This window comes from Mastigoproctus giganteus, chromosome 11, assembly GCF_048544385.1.
Source record: "Mastigoproctus giganteus isolate SK-2022 chromosome 11, ASM4854438v1, whole genome shotgun sequence".
In the NCBI taxonomy this organism is placed as follows: domain Eukaryota; kingdom Metazoa; phylum Arthropoda; class Arachnida; order Uropygi; family Thelyphonidae; genus Mastigoproctus; species Mastigoproctus giganteus.
In genome coordinates, this window is record NC_143585.1 from 110,186,871 (window position 1) to 110,208,016 (window position 21,146).

The following is a 21,146-nucleotide window of genomic DNA, read 5'->3' on the forward strand; positions in this document are numbered from 1 at the left end:
ATCTGTAGATTCTTAATGCATGAATAATCATTGCTGATAATCAGATCAAGTATATATTACTCTCTCTGGTTGTCCCTTGCACATGCTGCCCAACATTTTGAGTTGAGCAGCAAGGGACGTTGCTAAGATCCACTATACTCCTTTTGGAGTACAGTGGATCCTAGCAAGCACACTTGCCAGCCAAGTGATTCTGTTTGAGGCAATACAGATCCTCCCAATTTGGCTGAAGCAGGGACCAAAGCAGTGTATAAGGCTGGGACCCTCAACCACCAGGCTACCCCTTTCTAAGAAATCCATGGGTTACAACACCTGACAAACACACTGGATTCCTATGATGGTGATTGATCCTGAATAAGCCGACACAGGACCTTCCAGAAAATAATCATCCAATAAATCTACAAAAGAATTGCTAGTGTGCGAGTGACCAATCCACAAGTTCCAGTCAATATCTGGGAATTTAAAAATTGCTCAATATAAGAAATTATGATTTACTGGTCTACTCTATATTTCTCTCTACAGCTGTCATCATACTCATCGGAGTCATTAGGCCTATAACATGCTCCTATCCTCATTTTTCCTTTGCTAGTGCTTATGTCACACCAAACTGACTCAACATTGCACTGCCTTAGATTTTGTGTGTTTCTTTACTAACAGCATAACCCCACCTCCCTTCCTATCCTGTCTATCCTTTCTGTACACATTGTACTCCCCAAATTCCAATTCTGCATTCCTTATATCTGCATGACACCACATCTCTGACATACCAACAATATCTGCCTTTGACGACTTGACTGACACTTCAAATTCATCAAATTTATTTTCTATTACTTCTAGCATTGGTGTACATGCGAGTATACATACCCCTGTTCTTACTCTTAGTTACCCTAACACAGCCCATGTATTTACTTGCTCCATCATGACTCACAGCAGTTCTTGAAATCCCCAAGAAACTTGCTTCTCAGGCTGCTGCTCATTCCAATAGAAACAGTGCAAGAATCACTTCCACTTCTGCCTGCAGCTACTGTTATTCTATTCGTCTGTGAATGCTCCCAAGCTAGCAGTTTTCCGACCCACCTAATACTGCTCGATAGCATCAGCAAATATTCTTGCACCCTTTCTCTTTAAATGTATTCCAGTACTGTAGAGACAGTCTCTCCTCTAACTTCAGTCTCTGGGGTAGAATTTTTTTCAGACAACACTAAGAAAAATTCTACTCCAGAGGCAAAGCAAATAAAATAGAGGAAACTACAATAAATTACACCAAATGTAAACTTTTGTGTGTTTCGTGCATGATATTTCATAAGCATATGTAAGTCTAATCTTCATTAACTTTAATTATCTAATGCACTTAGATAAGTTTATGTTTAACTTGAAATACACTATAATGTATTGTGTACTTGAATACAGCACTAAATTTGATTACTGCTTTGTGAAGCTGTAAAACTATTCTGTCATGTACATGTGTTTGTTCCTTGATCTGCGTGGCAGAGTAAGTCAGAAGTAAAGCAGTTAATAGAGTAATAAGTTTTTCCATGTAGTCTAAAATGTGTTTATAATAAAAGTTAAGACACGTGAGATTTTTGAAAGTATGTGTAAATGTAATCAGCCATGCAAGAGTATAATTTGATAAAAAAACCATTCCATATTGTCTGGAAGATGACATGTATTTTTTGTTTTTTTGACTTGTTTTTATTTGTTTCAGTAACAATTGGTAGGTGAACTGCTAAGCTGGTTGTTTTTAGTAAAGCATTTAAAGCCACATATATCAGGTGTTACTAGAATTTTACAAAACTTGAACTGAAATGGGATGCCACAATTTAGTTTTGGACACTTTGCTGCTAATGGTTTGTGGGATTCAACTGCATGTGAATGAATATTTATGTTGTCTTAGACTCACAGCTGAGCGTGCATTAATTTCAAAATTGGAATGCTAATTCTCATCAACATAAGCCAATATTCGTCTTTAATGAGGAAGTTAAAAAATAATAAAAAAGGTAAACTGCAGTCATCACAAATCCAGCGCAGGATGGAAGCCTACTCAAAGGTTCATGTTGAGGGAAATGGACCATAATCTGCCATGCTGGTCCGGTGCGGGTTGGCAGATCGACCATATTTAGCAGTCAGGGGCTTGAACCCCAGCATACTCAAAGAGCATGTGCTACTGCACTCTCACTCCTGACAACTTCAGATTGGCAGATTCAGTGCTAAACATACTGGCTGGTCTACTCATAACAAGAAAAATAATAATTAAGCTTAAAATACAAGCAGCATAACAGATCTTGATAAGGTACTTCCGGGAGGGGATTCTATCAACCATGCTTTTTGTACTGTGCTTCAGCCACTCCTGATCAATAACCTAAACTAAATAGCCTACACAGCCAACCTAAAATATCTTGTCAAAAATAAAAGACACACATCAACAAGAGATCACACAGAAAGTTCAAAACCAAATCAACAATTTATCAGAATACCTGGATTTGATAAGATTAAAAATCAGTCATGAAGAGGTCAGCCATAATGAAATTTTTCAAAAAAGGAAACAGACAGACAATCACTATCAACATCAGTGGAAATCAAATACAGATGTCAGTATCACATGTAGACCTAAGGCGCAGGCAATGTTTTTCTGGGTTAGGAGCCGAAACAGATAAAATGATAAAGGCCAAGAGCAGCATGAGCAAAAAAAAAAGGTTCCTCAACTACTAAATACAGTGGATGCTACTTATTGTGATCACTTCAAGACTCAGCTAAATTGAAAACAATATCCAAAGAAATGAAGAACAAGATTGCAGCTGTTCGGCATTCTTAAGTAACAACTAAAGTGCAGAGCAGAAAGAAAAATATGAATTACTTATATAAGTAAAATATTTTTCTCTCCATCCACCATAGAGTGTAATGAGGGGATTCTCAATTGTGAATTATCAGGTAATGCATACAAAAGCAGAATGCCATAGTTACCTAGATACTATATCCCTACATCCAACAGACCTTGACCTGGCCCAGGACCAAAGGAAAGGAGACCTATTGGAGTACAGTGGACCCTAGCAAGTACACTTGCCAGACAATTGATCCTGTATGAGCCAACACAGGACCTCCCAATTTGGCTAAAGCAGGGACCAAAGCAGTGTATAAGGCTGGGCCCCTCAACCACCAGGTACCCCTTTCCAGAAAATCCATGGGTCTCAACACCTGGCAAACACACTGGACCTTCCAATTTGGCTGAAGCAGGAACTAAAGCAGTGCATAAGGCTGGGCCCCTCAACCACCAGGCTACCCCTGTCCAGGAAATCCATGGGTCGCAACACTTGGCAAACACACTGGATTCCAGTGATGGTGATCTAAAACCAGTAACTTAAACAGAGAGACATAGGCAGAGTTCTTGGCAGAAGGCATCTGCAGTGCAGCTTGCCTATTAGGGAATTCATTCGACTGCTTCACAATTTCTGTCAATTATTCTGCCTCCATCTCCTCTTCTCGTTCTTTGTTGTGTGCCATTAGTGAAGGTGTTCAATAACAAGTGTGGGAATTGGATCACAGTGTACTAAATAATTGGCTTATAGAATCTCAGTTTTAGATCCAACTGTAAAGACTGGTATGTGTTGTGCATGATGAGTTCTCAGTATGGCATGAAATTGCAGTATGTTCTGCTGGGATAAGGTGGTTTTTCCCCCATGCTGTGAATAAAAGGTCACACAGCATAATATGATATGTCCAAGGTGAGACTGTATGAGAGGCAGTAAGCTGTATCTCACCAAAGTCAAGTTGCCACTCATTCAGCAATGAAGAAAGGCATGTCTCTGTTGATGGGTAAGCTCTGTAAAGTTTTTCCCATTTAGGAGAGAAAAATCCATTTCAAGTTGGGTGGTTTGGTTGCCTTTTGAGTTTTGCTACATAGTTTAACAAAAATCATTCGTCTACATAGATGCAAGATTTTATCTGTTTCAGTATATAAATTATGACCTGTTGATGTACAGTATGGCCCTGGTGCAAGACAAAGATGACACTAGTGTGCAGGATCAAGCTAACGTATATAGCTCTGCATGGTCTATCAGAGCTATAGACTGTAGAGTCATAGTTTAGACATGACCATATTAATGCACTGTATGAATGCAGTAGTCAGTGGCGTAGCTACCATGTAGGCAGGCAAGGCAATTGCCTCTGGGCCCAGCGTCTTTTGCTGTTTCCTTTGTTTTGCAATGTTCATTAATTAAGTAGGGGCCCGAACACATTCTTTACCTCCAGGCCCAAAAATGGGTAGCTAGGCTAGTGGCAGTAGTATGTATTGGTTGATACCCTCTGTTGTAACAGATAGCATTCTTAAAATATTTAGCTTCTTAAGGCAAGTAATTAATTTGGTGTGCTTTAATATGTTCAAGGAAGGTAAGTTTTTGGTCAAATACCAACACACCAAGAAGGCAGACACTACGTTTACACATGTAAGGTGTAGTGTTAACACATTTATAACAATTAGGAATGCCACTACTACAGGGTTATTGTAACCTATATGTTATACAGAATTCTAATTACAGTGGAAATCCCTGTTGTTGTTTTTTGTAATCATATAGACTTTTTAAAATATTTTTTTCATTCTTGTGTACATTTCAGGAGTTATTTGATCAGGAAAAAATATTGTCATGTGCGGTTTACATTTGTTTTTCATTGTTTTTAAACTCAATAATATGAAATCTAGTCTTTGGTAGATAGCCGTTAATAAAGTTTTAAAATGTAATGCTTACACTTCTTCCATTTTCCTTTCTAGTGCCTTCCTGTGTTGCAATTCAGCCATATAAACTGTCATTCTTTCATTAGAGGTAAGCAGAGATTTAGCAGCTTCCAGGCTTTGCACAGGATGTTTACAAGCAGCTAAAAGCTTGGTTGTTCCCTCGCGCATTTTAATTTCTAAGTCAATCTTTTGTTCCAAGTCATATTCCTATAATAAAAAGGTGTAAAAAATAATCAGGTCTAACATTCTTTAGATTTTATTATTGTTAATATATATTTCAACAAAAGTTCAATGTATAAAAATAGTGTTCATCAGAAAACACCACAAAAAGTTGAAATAATTATATACAACAGTTCAAAATTCAAACATCATAATTAGGTTTACCAAATGTGTGTGAGCCCTGGGACGTGAGTTTTTACTAGCAGCTCTGTGAAATATTTTTGTGGATTTTTGAAAATTTGTAAAAATGACAATCTTCTATATAAATGTTTTTAAATATTTATTTGTTCTTATTATGACTTGGTTTTCCAATATTTTAGTGAAATTACTGTCAAAAATCAAATCACAATTCTAAAAAAATAGTAAAAAAAATCATAAAAAAATTTCATATAAAAACACATGCCATTATCTCGCTTTCTAATGCAATAAAATCTTCTACATCTACATATGTATCCTTTGATTCAATTTAATAAACTTCTGAATCTGAATTACAGAAAATTTCTATTTTTTGTAATCCCAAATTGGACATCAATGGCTGACTGGTGTGATCTCCTCCTCTGACATTAGAAGCTACTTTCATGCTGCCAACTATTATAAACTATCTACAATTACTTGTAAACATAGATAAAGAGATGGAGGCATTTACAGGAAGATTTCAAACAATCTGTATATAACTAAACACATTATTTAAAACAAAACTGAAAGAACTTTGAAGTATATATATATATATATATATATTTTTTTTAAATTAAATAAAATAAAACATAAGTCAGTAGTATGGCAAAAACTGTAGAGCAAAAATTAACATAAAAATAACCAAATAAACAAACGAACAGAAAAGAAGAGTAAAAGTAAGACATAAATAATAGCCCAGAAACCCCTATATAATTTCGAACTTTAAATCCAATTAACATGACGTATATAAAATTTAGAATAATACCAATTACATGTTAATTTAGCGGTCCCCCCCCCCCCGAGAGGTACCAGTTCCAAAAGACGTGAAATATCACCAAAAAAGGGGATTACTGCTAAAAGATAACAAAATCAGAATAAATTAAAGTAAAATAAAATAGACTTTTTTTTTTATTTCACTTTAATTTATTCTGATTTTTTTATCTTTTAGTAGTTCCTTTAACCCCCTTTTTTGGTGATATTTCACGTCTTTTGGAACTGGTACCTCTTGGGGGAGGGGGGGGTTACCACTAAATTAACATGTAATTGGTATTATTCTAAATTTTATATACGTCATGTTAATTGGATTTAAAGTTCGAAATTATATAGGGGTTTCTGGGCTATTATTTATGTCTTACTTTTACTCTTCTTTTCTGTTCGTTTGTTTATTTGGTTATTTTTATGTTAATTTTAGCTCTACAGTTTTTGCCATACTACTGGCTTATGTTTTATTTTATTTAATTTAAAATATATTTCGGCTTCATATGGAGGAATTGCGAGTCGCTGCCTCTAATGAATACTTAATTAATTATTTATTTATCTTATTATAGTTTAACTTTTGTTAATATTTAATGGTAGTATACATATATATATACATATATATATATACAGGGTGTACATAACATGTGCAACCCACTTCAAGAATGGATTTAGGACCTAAAAACAATGAAAAAAAAGTTCATGTAAACATAGGTCTGATTTTGTCTTGTTTCTGAGTTACAACCACTTTTGTATTCCAGTAGTTTACAGGAAATGCTGAAAATGGCCACCATGCATCTAAACAAGCCTGCAAATGTCTCATCATAGATCTCCTCACCCACTCAAAAGTTCCAGATCTGTCGGATTTGCCGGCAGCCTTGTTCCACATTGGTGGAGCATTTCAATGTTCTCAATCGGTGTGGAATAAACAATGGCTTTCAGATCCAAGAAGCGTGCAGGCAAGGCAATGTGTCCTGCACTACGTATCCATTTATACTGAATTTGAATTGCTCATCCAAAAAGTTTTTAGTGACAAGGCAGAGCACCATCATGCATAAACCACATAAGATAAAAGACATCAAATGTAACTTCTTCTAACAACTCATTTAATTGTTCTCTTAAAAAACTGCAGTAGGATGCTCGCATCAAGCCACACAAGGGAAGGCTGCCCCTCTGTGTTACCAGACAATACTAAGTAGTAGATGATTCTCGTCAACCTTTGCAATACCACCACTTTGCTTACTGGAGGCTTGAAGTGGTGAAACACAGGTTTAGTCAGTAGAGCAAAGCCCTGGCAATCCCAATCTCTTCCAACATGCAGTATGATTGATGTCTTTTGGTTATGATGGGCATCATTGTGAGATCCAATCATCCTTAAATTTCAGAGTACAGCTCTAAAACTGTATTCGCAGGCTGACTGCTTAGATAACCAACTGGACTGAACCTATTGATGAATATCCAGGAGGTTCAGATCAGCTAGAGCATAATCTCGCAGCAGCTACTCTGCCAGATAGCGACCAAGGGGATTCCAAGTAGTGTGGGGAGAGGGATGGTCAAAGCCACATTATATTAAGTAGTAGGGTATATTCTTGCTGTGTTTACACCATATCCAAAAATTTCATTCCTTCATTCAACACATCTTCCCCCACCCCACTGTTTCTTTACTATTGAATACAGCACGAAAAGTAAAACTAACAAAACTTATCTCCAAAAAAATCTAAACCTCCCAAAGATTTCCACAATCATTTCACAAATATACATAGTCTCAGTTCCAAATCTCAATGATGTCCATCTCGACTTAGTTTGGAACCACTGCTCATCTCAGTTGTCCTAATTATTCGTTGAATGATTCCTTTTGCTTCAAATGTAGTATTCTGATATTTCCTGTCAGAGACTTAATAATTTGGAAATGCCTCTTTTCAATCTTATCTGGCTAAAAACTCTTAAAATCATCTTAGAAAATATGGACTGCTGGGTAGCTGCAGGGCAGAAGGCAGAGGGTTGTGATTAATGGATATTCTTCAGACTGGTGTAAAGTCAGAAGTGGGGTCCCCCAAGGATCAGTTCTTGGACCACTGTTGTTTCTCATTTTCATAAATTACATCGACAAAGGAGTAGAAGGCGTGATGTCAAAATTTACTGATGAAGTAAAGATTGGCAGAGTCATTAATTAAGAGTGCCAAGCAGCACTCCTTCGGGATGATTTGAACAGACTTCAAAGATAGTCAGAGAAGTGGTAGCTTTGTTTTGCTGCTAAATGCAAGGTTTTACACTTGGGGAATAGCACTCCACCAATAAATTATATGCTTGGTGAGGATGAATTAATAACAGTGGAGGAGGAAAGGGATCTGGGAGTTACAATATGGGCAGATATGAAGTTTTTTGAACAGTGTAAACAGGTAAACAGGAAAGCCCATCATGTTCTATCAATGATTTATCGAATGCTATCCTGTAGAGGTAGGGAGGTCTGAATCCCACTGTATAAGGCAATTGTAAGACCATATTTGGAATACTGTTTTCAATTATGGAGACCTCATCTGAAAAAAGCTATTGAACTTCTTGAAAGGTACAAAGATGGGCAACTCAGACAGTGAGATTGGCAAAAGGATGACCATATGAGGAAAGACTCCAATTAGGGGGGTTTCAAAGCTTGGCAACCAGGTATCTCAGAGATGACAGCATTAGCAATAGTAGAGGCAACCCCAAGGACTCATATCTGGTGAGTATGGGCTTGGCACACCCAGGATCTTGAGCTGGATATCATCATTCTTCTCTTTATTGTTGATTCCCTTCTACTTTTATCTCTCTCTCTCTCTCTCAGGGTAACTTGAGATTTTTTTTTTTGGCTAGAGCAACATAAGCCTCAGGCTTCCTTGCACCATATAGCTAATAATAATAATAATATTATTATTAGCTTATACAGGATTGGCCAAAAAAAAAAAAAAAATCCCATTTCTCACATCTATTCCCTCTAAAAGTTTGTCCAGTTCTTCCATGAATTTATTTAAGCTATCAACTTCCACAAAAACAGATGGAAGTTTCTTCCAGCAATCAACTACCTGCTGGCTAAAGAAAACTTTCCGCACATCTATTCTACAACTGTCTTTTCTCGATTTGAATTAATGCCCTCTCAGATTTGTAATCTGAGCAATAGGAAGAATCCCATCAACATTGAACATGCTCAACCCATTCAAGCCCTTATACACCTCAATCAAATCACCTTGGAGGTGCCTAGTATCCAGATGCCGCAATTTGGAAAACTTAAGTCTTTCTTGTTAATGGCAACCATTCATTCCCCATGACCTGCTCTGGCAGTCTGTCTGCACTGCTCAGAAAACTTCATATCTGTATGCACAATTACCCCAAGGTCTTTTTCATTCTCTACCACCCTAAGTGTGATACCACACAGTTGGTACATTTCTCTGGGTTTATTTCTAACCATATGCAATACTTTGTCAATGTTAAACTTCAGTTGACACTTCTCAGCCCATTTGCCCAACTTTTCTAGATCTTGTTGCAGCAGCATACTATTTTTAATGTCATTAACAACCCTGCCAACCTTCGTATCGTCTGAAAACTTAGACATTAAGCCTGATATACCCTCATCAATATCATTGATGAATATACAAAACAACAATGGGCCCAGCACCAAACCATGGGGAACTCCACTAATAATATTAGTCCACAAAGAGCAGTGTCCACTAATTACCACTCTCCGTCATCTCCCACTCAACCATCCCTTTATCCATTGTAGCAACTTGCCCTTAATGCCATACCGCTCCAATTTGTGCAGCAGTCTTCCATGTGCAACAGTATCAAAAGCTTTCCTGACATCCAAGTATATGATATCAAAATTTTTTGCATCCAGTTCCTTTGTGACCACATCATAGTATCCAATCAAATTGGTCAGACAAGGCCTCCCTTTAACAAACCCATGCTGTGTCTTAACTACTACTGCAGCCTTGTCTAGATCAGTGGTTCTCAACCCTTTTTTTTGCTCGTGGCCCACTTCTGAATTTCATTCACCTCTGTGGCCCCAACTCTCGTATTGTTTAATTATAATAAATACATACTTTATCAACTGCACTTTTTATTTATAACATGTATTTTTTGTTTATAATATAAGGAATATTAATAATAAAAAAGGAGTTTATTAACTACAGTCTTTATTTATAATAGAATTTTTACTCATATAATGTTTATTCATAGTATACAATTATGCTCCTAACAAAAAATATTACAATAATATTATTGTCCCTTAGTTTAGTGAGATCCTTGTGGATCTCACTAATTTCTTTTTTATATTAGTAATAATTTTATTTTAGAAGAGAACTTTTTGTGGCCCACTTAACAGTTTCCATGGCCCCCAATTTTATGACTTTTAAGCTGTGGCCCCTCAAAAATATGGCATGGCCCCCGTTGAGATCCCCAATCCATGGGGATCTCCCCTGAGTCTAAGGAAGCACTCATAATTATGGCTAAACATGATTGAGGTTTATAAGGGTCTGCAATGGATTAATAAAATGAACGATGGTGGAATTCTTAATGTTATAAAGAATTCCAGAACTGGGGATCATAAATTCAAATTACAGGGGTTGAGGTTTAGATTAGATTGTAGGAAGTTTTCTTTTAGCCAGCGAGTCGTTGATTTTGCTGGAACAAGTTGCCCTCACAGGTAATTGAGGCTGACAGTTTGAATAAATTCAAAAGTCAACTGGGTAGTTACCATTGAGGAGGGAAACATATAATTTGAATTTTCTTATCTTAGGCTTTTTCTTTCTTTCTTTTTTTCTTTTTTTTTGCCAGTGCAGCAAAAGCCTGTGGCTTCCTTGCACTATATATGGCGAATACTATTACTGTCACCATTCCACCTCTCCTTTTTGCACAATATATTTCCAGTTTCCTTGACAATAGAGTCACTGACCAATATTGTTTATTAAAAAACTTCGAACCCAGGGAAGATTCCATCAGAATGGAAAAAGTGTCAATATATAAAGGCGGTTTTAAGAACTAAGTGGTAAATAAAATTATTGAGGTGATGATCAAGAATGCAACACAGCATGATTTTGTAAATGTAAAATCTTGTCCAACACAGCCACATCAACAGAGCAACTCATGAACTATATATAGGAACTAATTTTGACATTGTTTATCTGGATTTTAGCAAAGCGTGAGGTGAAACTTTTTTTTTTTTTTTTCGTTAATTAATTGTTGGCACATCGGCTTCTGTGGCCATTCTGTGGCCTGGCAACCCAAAGGTTGCGGATTCAAATCTGCAACCTTTGGGTTGCCAGGCAGGCACTTTACCCACCCGGCATGAAACATATTGGAATCATGGCTCCTTAGTTGAATCACATGAAAGCTACAGGCAAAGGGTTGTGATTAATGATTACTCTTCGGATAGGGTTAGGATTACAAATGAGGTTGCTCAGGGTTCAATACTGGCACCACCCTGTCAGGAAAATTTGAATAGTCTTCAAGAATGGTCAGAAGAGCTGCAGCTAAATTTTAATGCTTTAAAATGCAAGGTCCTATACACTTGGAAAATGGCCACCCCAAAATAACTTACTCACTCGGAGGAGCTAAATAAAAATGTATACAAGAAGAAAAAGAATTGGGGAGTACTACAGAAGAAGACATGAAGTTCTCTATGCAATATGGATGGGCAGCAAGGAAGGTCCATGATATCCTGTTGATGATTTATTAAATCACATGCTTGTAGAGATAGGGAGGTCATAAATTCACTGTATAAAGCATTGTCAGAATGCTACTGGAATACTATCTCCAGGTATGGAGACAACAGCTAAACTAATGAGCTTTTTTTTGAAGAGGTCCAAAGGTGGACAATGTGCCTGATAAAAATGGTACAAAAAGGCACCCAAATGAGGACAGACTGAATATGTGAGCTACAGAGTTTGTTTTTACTAAGAATGCTAGAGGAGATTTGATTGTGAGTTACAAGGCTTTGGGAGGATTGAAAGTTTTCTTTTTGTTGTTGAATTAATTGCTGAAATAAGTTACCTCGAGGGTATATGAGAGCTGACAGCTTGAGAAAATTTAAATGTCAGCTGGATCAAAATATACATATAGGTAAGTTATTTAGTTTCATTATTTATTTATTTATTTTGTTTTTGTCTGGTGCTTCCCTGCATTATATAGCTAAATACTAATACTAAATCACTAAAATACACAGTCGAACTTGGTTATAATGAGCATCAAGCAACCGACAAAATTTCCTCGTTATAACTATTACTCGCTATATCAGTGATAGTGGAGATGGGCAACCCCTGGAGCCATTAAACAATGAACACTTTTCATTGTGAAATTTCAAATGAGGAAAAATAATAAAATATATACTTATATTATTTTTTCTACCTCCTATTTTTTTGAAATTCTCAATAACTTGATAAAAAAATTGATTCAAAAAACAAAAGAAGAGAAAAAATAATAAGCATATACTACAATACAATTAATATTAAGCAATTTATTTGTCTGTAATTTTAAAACCATACACTTAATACTAAACACAATTTATTTCTCTCTAATTAAAAAATACTAAATAAACACGATTTCAATTAGTCCTTATTTATGAATCTTAAAATTGATGTTTGTTTGAAAGAGTTCACTTTGGTATTTAAGTTTCCCCTTAAAACACTCAATGCATTAAAAGTCTCATTACTTTCCTCAGTTCCTTCAAAAAAAAATTACTAATGTGTCCATTGAACCTTGAGCTTGTGAGATTGTCGGCACTGTTTTTGTTTTAGAAGACAGAGAGTGGTAATCAATGGACACTGCTCATCGTGGACTAATGTTATTAGTAGAGTCCCTCAGGGCTCAGTGTTGGGTCCATTATTGTTTTCTGTATTTATAAATGATATTGATGATGGTATATCAAGCTTAATGTCCAAGTTTGCAGCCGATACAAAGGTTGGCAGGGTTGTCAAGGACACTACTGACACTGCTGCTGCAACAGGATCTGGAAAGGTTGAGCAGATGGGCTGAGAGGTGGCAAATGAAGTTTAACATTGACAAATGTAAAGTACTACGCATGGGAAACAGCAACCCCAGAGCAACGTATCAACTCTGTGGTACTACACTGACAGTGGTAGAGAATAAAAGGGACTTGGGGGTGGTTGTGCAGGCAGATATGAAGTTCTCTGAGCAGTGCAGACGGGCTGCAAGAGTAGCTCATGGAGTATTGTCAACGATATAGAGAAATTTTTCCAGCAGGGATAAGGAGGTGATTATTCCCTTGTATAACGCAATGGTCAGGCCACACCTAGAGTACTGTATACAGGTCTGGAGGCCTCATTTCAAGAAGGATGTAGAGCTGCTGGAACGAGTATAGAGAAGGGCAACAAGATTAGTGAATGGAACAAAGGGGTGCTCTTACGAAGAAAGGCTTAAGTTTTGCAAATTACAGTGTCTGGAGACTAGGCACCAGCGAGGTGATCTGATAGAGGTGTATAAAGCCTTGAATGGTTTGAGCATGCTCAATGCTGATGGGATTCTACCTCTAGCTCAGAATAATCACCTGAGAGGGGATAAATTCAAATTGAGGAAAGACAGATGTAGGATAGATGTGCGGAAATTTGCCTTTAGCCAGTGGGTGGTTGGTTGGTGGAACAGACTTCCATCCCTTGTCGTGGAGGTTGATAGCCTAAATAGGTTTAAGGCTCAGCTGGACAGGTATTTTGAACGAACAGAGGGGTGAAGTGGAAGTGGGGTTTTTTTTTTGGCTGATGCTGCATAAGCTTGCATTCTTGCATCAAATGCCTCTACTAATGCTAATGCTAATTATCTTTTAATTGTCATATCATCATCACAATCAGTCTTTAACATCGTCGTTATCGTCTTTGTTGAGCACAGCATCTACAATATCACTCTCTATAGGAAGACCACTAGTTCATAAGTTGTCATCAACTCATACAAATTCATCGATGTTTCTGTATTAAAGCCTACAATATTGTTACATAGCAACCATTTGGATAATGGCAAGTTGTTTTCTTTGTTTCCATCTTCTTCATCTACAATTTAAAGTTTATTCGAATTTAATTTCGATTTCTTGAAGCAACTCGATATGGTTGTCGAAGTAACGTTGTTCCATGCATCATTCAATATCGATATAGACTCGGTAAGTTTCTGTTCTCTTTGACTGATCAGATGCAGAACTAGAAATCTTTTATAAAATCCTCTCAAACTCTTGATTATACCTATGTCCATTGGTTGTAAAACTGATGTCGCATTGGGAGGCAGAAACACCAGCTTAATGTTGGACAGATTTTGAATCTGGGGATGTGCAGGGCAGTCATCAACAAACAAACAAAATATTTTCCTTCTTTTTGAATAGCTCCTTATTCCAATCATTTATGCATTGTCGAAAAATATCCGAAGTCATCCAAGCTTTCTTGTTTGCAGTGTAATCCACAAGAAGTTTCCTTACGTTTTTGAAACACCGAGGTTTTAACGATTTTCAGATAACAAACAGTTTTTTTTTTTATCAGTTCCTCTCATATTTGCGCATGCAAGCACCGTAAAGCGAGCCTTTGATTTTTTTTCCACCAACACATTTTTCCCCTTTTGAATTTAAATATATTGTCAGGTGTCAAATTATAAAAAAGTCCTGTTTCATCGGTGTTGTAGATGTCTTCGTCATTGAAATCTTTTTTCCTGATTTCCACCCAAACATGGTCAATCCATTCATTTGCCATTACTGGATCTGCAGGTCGAGATTCTCCACTAATTTTTGCATAAACTATGTTATGTCAGTTTTTAAATTGATCCAGCTAACCGTTGTTACACACAAAATCGTTGCGTCCAAATTGTTTAGAAAATTTTTCTGCTTGAGCCTCAAGATCGGACCATCTATTAAAAATCCAGCACTCCTTTGTGTGGTGAACAATTGAAGTAATGCTGCTTAACCAACATTTGTAACCTCGCACTTTCAAAATTTTTTTTTTTTCGCTTATGTTCTTTTTCAGTGCTGATATGTAAACAACTTTATTCTTCCACAATGTCAATACACTTGAAGAGGACAAGGAAAACTTTTCACACACTCAACATTTTTTGCACCACGTTCTAACTCATGAATAATTTCAACTTTTTCGCGAATCGAGAGACTACTTTTATTAGTAGACATGTTTCCGAAAGAAGGGTTCATTTCTAACTGATTTTACTTTAAAATGATAAAGTGATCTGCATACAACGTTCTTAGAAGTCCTGAAATAAATTTATGGTTCAATGAATATAAGACAATCTGTAGAGTAATGCGATAAGGGGAACGCCAATGCATCCATCCCCGGAAGGACAAGGTCATAAACTGGCCACTAATCCGATGCAGGAGGTCATAAAGCTAAGTCACTCTTTTCATTTTCATCTATTCCAAGAAATGGGATTTTTTCGACTACCCGAGCAATTAAGAATGTTTGCATAGTTACCAAAATTTGTTCGGTATATCCATGTAGTATGCTCATTATAACAGTGAGCGATTGTATGGGAATACGTGTAATTAAAATCATCATGACTTTTTGCTCATTACAACCGTGATCTCGTTATTTCCGTGCTCGTTATAACCAAGTTCGACTGTGTATATATATATATATATATATATATATATATATATATATCCAAGTATGTAAAAAGTAAATAGGATAGTTAATTTATATCTAATTTATAATATTATTAATTCGTCACAGATCCGATTAATGATATGCTATTGTTATTGATATGCAAGATTTTCCTTGCTTTATTTTTGGCATATATATATATATTTTTTCCAGGTTGCGTTGGGCACCCGCATAGGTTTTTGGTCGTTCTTGAGAAGCTATCTTACTAGCTTTCATTTTATGTTATACATTATAACTTACCACCATTAACTTAACTCAAATATATATAATATATATATATATATATATATATATATACACACATCAGCATTTTAACTATAAGGTTAAGTATAAGGTTATTATGAGATTATATTAGAGAATAAGATTTATATAAGATAATTAAATATATGTATTTAATTTAGCTGTTGTATACATGCAACTATTTACTGATCCACATATCTACTATGTCCAAGGTCAAGACTAGCATGGACAGGAAATCGCACTCCTAGATGACCCAAGCACTAACTTTATATTCTTTGTTCATATACACTGCTCACTTTCCTCCAACTAATTTTTTCCACATTCTTGGCTATTGGAATATTACGTCCAGGTATGGAGACAACAGTTAAAGTAATATGAGCTTTTTCAAAGAGGTCTAAAGATGGATATGTGCCTGATGAAAATGTTATAAAAAGGCACCCAAATGAGGAAAGACTTTGAATATGTGAGCTAGTTTATAGGAGAGCAGGCAAGAATGTCTATTTCTATCCTAATTCACCTCCTGTTAATTAAATTGCCTGTGACAACAACACACATGTACATAAATTGAGTATATATATAAGTAACACTAAAAATCTCTGTCTTTGAAACAAGGTGCAAGATAGCCAGTAGATATACCCAATAACAGAAACCACATATATACAGAAAAATCTCATAAATAATATATATAATTAATATTATGAACCAATATATACATGTATACCAGAGCCAAATACCATAACATTTGATAGCATATACTTATTAAATCCAAATAGGAGAAACGCTAAAATAAAAACAAAATTATGAAATATTGAAGTAAGAATATAAAGTATATGAGTAATAATAATAATATCAATTACTGCCTGATACCAATTTCTTCCATATTTCATAATTTTGTTTTTATTTTAGCATTTTTCCTATTTGAATTTAATAAGTACAGTAAGCCCCCCGTATCGGTGGGGGGTATGTTCCAAGAACTACCGTGGATGGCTGAAACCGCGTATAAAGCGAACACGCCTGCTGACCCCATATATAACGTGATTTTCTTGTATGTACATATGTATAATAAAGTTTTTACCGGGACTGGATTAACCGGGATGCTTCAAGACTCAAATTACAAAAAAAAAAAAAAAAAAAATCATAAAATTCAAGTAATAACTAGAAGAGGTATCAACAGATATTTTGCAAGTAGTAAATAAGCTACAAGAACCGGTGTTATAAGTCGTCATTGGGAGATTAGTGTACCCATTATCTTGCAACAGCTGTATTCACACCTACCGCTCAAAACAAATGTTTAGTTTGATTTAGTGCATCACATCGATTGTTGTGTTCTGTCGCACCGCAAAAGGACAAATTTTGTTTTTCGTTATTTATGTCAGGGATGTCAAAAAAAATTTTTTTTTATATAGTAACTATTATTTATTTATTTTTTTTTTTGTTTAGAAATCACGAAAATGATGGGCAAACGCAAGAGTTATGCTTTCAATTAAATAAAAACTTGAAATTATTCAAAAGTTTGAAAACAGTGCATCCATTAAATCTCTAAAGAATCATTATAATGTTGATGACCAAACCATACAAGACACTGTAAAAAAATAAAGGGAAGCATCATATTGGACACACGAGTAGTACATGTTAAGTTTTTCAGTTTTTTTCTGTGGTTAACCGCAGGTAACTGAATCAGTGGATACGGGGACACAACTGTATATGGCATCAAATGCAATGATATTTGGCTCTGGTTGCTGATATACAGATATACTGTTCACAATAGTAATATACACCGATAAGCCAAAACATTATGACCACCTACCTAATATGATGTTGGTCCTCCATGAGCAGCCAAAACAGCTCATACCCGGTGCGGCATGGACGCTACAAGATTTCTAAATGTGTCTTGTGGTATGTGTCATGTGTCTGGTACCAACACGTAACCAGCAGATCCTTTCACTCCTGTAAAGTCCGTGGTTGAGACACCACAGATCGGAGTTGTGTTCCAACACAAACCACAGATGCTCAATGGGATTGATGTCTGGGGAATTTGGAGGCCAAGGCAATACCTGGAAGTATTCCTCATGTTCCGCGAACCAGTCTCGAGCAATCCAGTCGGTATGACATGCCGCATTATCCTGCTGAAAGACGGCACCGCCAGAGGGGAAGACCACTGTTGCCATGAAAGGGTGTACCTAGTCAGCAATGAAGTTTAGGTAGGTGGTAGAGGTCACAGTGCCCGGCACATAGATGCCTGGACCCAGGGTATCCCAGCAGAACATTGCCCAAAGCATGACAGTGCCACCACTGGCTTGTTTTCGTTCCATGGTGCATCCAGCCGCCATCACTTCCCCAGGTAAACGACACACACACACACCCGGCAGTCCACATGGTGCAACAGGAAATGCGATTAACATAGGCTCTCGGAGCAGCTGGTTGATTGGTTGTTGGGTTTTATTGGCGCAGTAGCAACTAAGGCTATAATGCACCAAGCTCTCGGAGCAGCCTGTGGCTACACAGTCTCACTTTCAGCAGGTTCAATGTACTGTGTGTTGTGAGACATTACTCCCGTTACCATCATTCCAATTACTGGTGAGTTGCACCAGTCACCCTTCTGTTGCCACGTACCACCTGGGAGAGCCTTCGCTCACCTCGAGCATCAATGAGTCATGGTCGTCCAATGCCTCACCGGCGGTTCGTGGGTTTTCCCTCCCCGGACCACTTTTGGTAGGTACTACCCGTGGCAGACCGTGAGCATCCCACCAGCTATGCCGTTTCGGATATGCTCTGACCCAGTCGTCTGGCCATTACAATTTGGCCTTTGTCAAACTCGCTTAAGTCCGCTGCCATTCCCATCTTTTTTTTTTTTTTTTTTTTATGAAAACCCCAAACATGAAAGGTATCAAAACCTATAGTACTTAGTACCGTGGATGGGTAGAAAGAGAAGTATGGGGGGAGGGGGATGCCGGAAACTTTGATCTAGAGACTAAACATGGGTTTCACCACTTCAAGCCTCCAATAAGCAAAGTGGTGGTATTTCACCGGTTGATGAAAGTCATCTACCACCTCCCATCTGAAGAACAAGAGTAACACTGATTAACAGAGCTCAGTATCAGGTGATTTTTATACCGTGTCCCGACCCATGCACTATAGTTCACCTGCAGTTGCTTCGATTTGCATAACAACTCGCTGGTCATAATGTTTTGGCTCATCGGGGGGGGGGGGGGGGGGGGTACATATAATATTAATTGAAATAAAAATTTAACTAATTGGCATATTCTAAAAGTTCTGTTATTTGATATTGTATAAATTGGCTTTTTCTAAATCATTTTAAAGTGTTACTTCTGCAATACCCTTTATTTTGATCCAGTGCCCCTCTGTTTTATTTTTAATATATGTATACATGCAACTATTAATACATTGCAGCCACTGATGTTTACTCTACTAGTTTTCTTTGTATTCTATTTTTTCTGTTTTTCTTGTATATTTTGTTAGTGTTCAATTTAATTTATATGGTCAGTAGTGTGATGATATGCTAATACTGCAAACTATACCCTAATTTTTCTGTATATATATTCTAATTTAACAATGACTATGGTGTTGCCATGCAAGTAATAGGACCTGTTCTACTATAATTTTTCACTGCATAAGGGCCACCATTATTCAAGATTCCCTGTCCATTATTGGCCTTGTGGTCCTCCATCAATATGAGGCAGAATAGTCAATCTATTTTATTTATTTATTTTTATTTTGCATTCAAGTGTTGGTAGATACTACCCTTTGGAGTTAATTTTTGTCTCCACTTTCAGTGATACTTCACATGATTTTGACCTGGTACTATCTTCCAGGTGCCACTAAATTTAAACTAATTGGCATATACTAAAATTTCCATTTTTTGGTATTGTATAAACTAGTTTTTTTCTAAATTATTTTAGGAGCATTCCTTCTGCAATACCCTTTATCTTGATTTCCTCCCTTTTGTTTTATTATGTATGGGTTTATTTTTAATTTTTGCTATACTGGTTTGCATGCTACCGGCATTTGTTTCATTTATTTTTATTTTTACTTTATTATAAGCAGCATATGGTAGATAATGCATTGCAGCCACTGTTTATTCTACTAAATTTTCTTTATAAAGTTTTCAATTTATAATATTAATTATATACAGCAATAACATAATGTTTATTTGTTTAATGGCACTGGATACTATTGACAGATTTAAATTGGTTACACAATATGTCAGAATTAACATTAAAAATCAGCATAATTATACACACACAAGGTGTATTCAAAAAGTTCCAGGAATTTTACTATAAAAGTTTGAGTAACATTTGAACTTACTAACCTAATCACCTTCAAAGTACTTTCCTTCTGCGCGCGCACACACACACACACACACACACACACACAAAATCGGTCTTCCCAAGCTTTGAAACATTCTTTAAAATCACGTTTTTTTAGACCAAATTTGATGTCATCAACTGTAGCAAAATGATGATCCTGAAGCTCTATTTCCAGTTAAGGGAACAGCCAGTAGTCACATGTGCAAGGTCTGGGGAGTAGGGAGGTTACTGCATAACATTGTTTTTGCAGCCAAGAACTACTGAACTGCCATTGCCATGTGACTGGGCTCATTGTCATGGTGCAGGATCAAACCATCCTTCCATTTTTGAGGTCATCTTCACCTCACATTCTCACAAAAAGATGTCAAAACCTCAACATAGTAAGCAGTAGTAATGCTCCTTCACTTAATCATAAATTTGTGGTGCACTATGCCCTTATCACCAAAAAAAAAAAATTATCAGCATGACTCTGACGCTGGATTTTGTTGCATGAGACTTCTTGGGCTATGGGGATATTTCTGTGTGCCATTCGGATGCTTCCACCTTGCTCTCAGGGTTGTAGACTTAGCACTTAGCAGAGCTAAGTGTCTACAAGTGCTAGGTTGTAGAAACTTAGCACTTGTTCCCAGTGATCACTTTTCTTAGGAAACCCAGATCCTGTGTAAATTTTTTGAGCAAATCATCTCTGATGGCTTTCCTGCAGTCCATCTGATCATCAGACGGCAAGTGTGGAATAAACTTCACATGCATACACAAAATCTTGCTTCAGGATTATATGTACTAAGCCTATGGACAGTCTGACTTCATGAGCAATCTCAACAACAGTCATTCACCTATTATTCTGAACCAGTTCCTTCATTTTCATGTCATTTTCATCATTTCATAATATCAAAGGGCAAGGTTCATACCCAGTGTTTCCATTCATTTTTAAACCACTCATAAACTGTTATTTGTTTAATTCAAAGCATCATCTCTGTAGGCCTTTTCTCAAGTTTAAAGAAGAACTTTATGTTAGCACACTGTTCAAACTGCAAATTCTGCAATCAATCAGCTGCGACACAAGAATGAAGTGGTCGAGCC

General features: G+C 36.6%; 1 protein-coding gene across 6 annotated transcripts in view; it reads right to left on the reverse strand.

Annotated features, from left to right (window-relative positions):
- The window catches only part of LOC150078345 (rhotekin-2-like), a 322,298-nt gene that overhangs the window by 201,821 nt on the left and 99,331 nt on the right, over nt 1–21,146 (reverse strand). For all 6 annotated transcript variants that reach the window (XM_090385333.1, XM_090385330.1, XM_090385335.1 and 3 more), the window contains one exon: nt 4,737–4,930. In XM_090385333.1, coding sequence (XP_090241459.1) covers nt 4,737–4,930 — 194 coding nt within the window. The remainder of the gene's footprint in view (nt 1–4,736; nt 4,931–21,146) is intronic.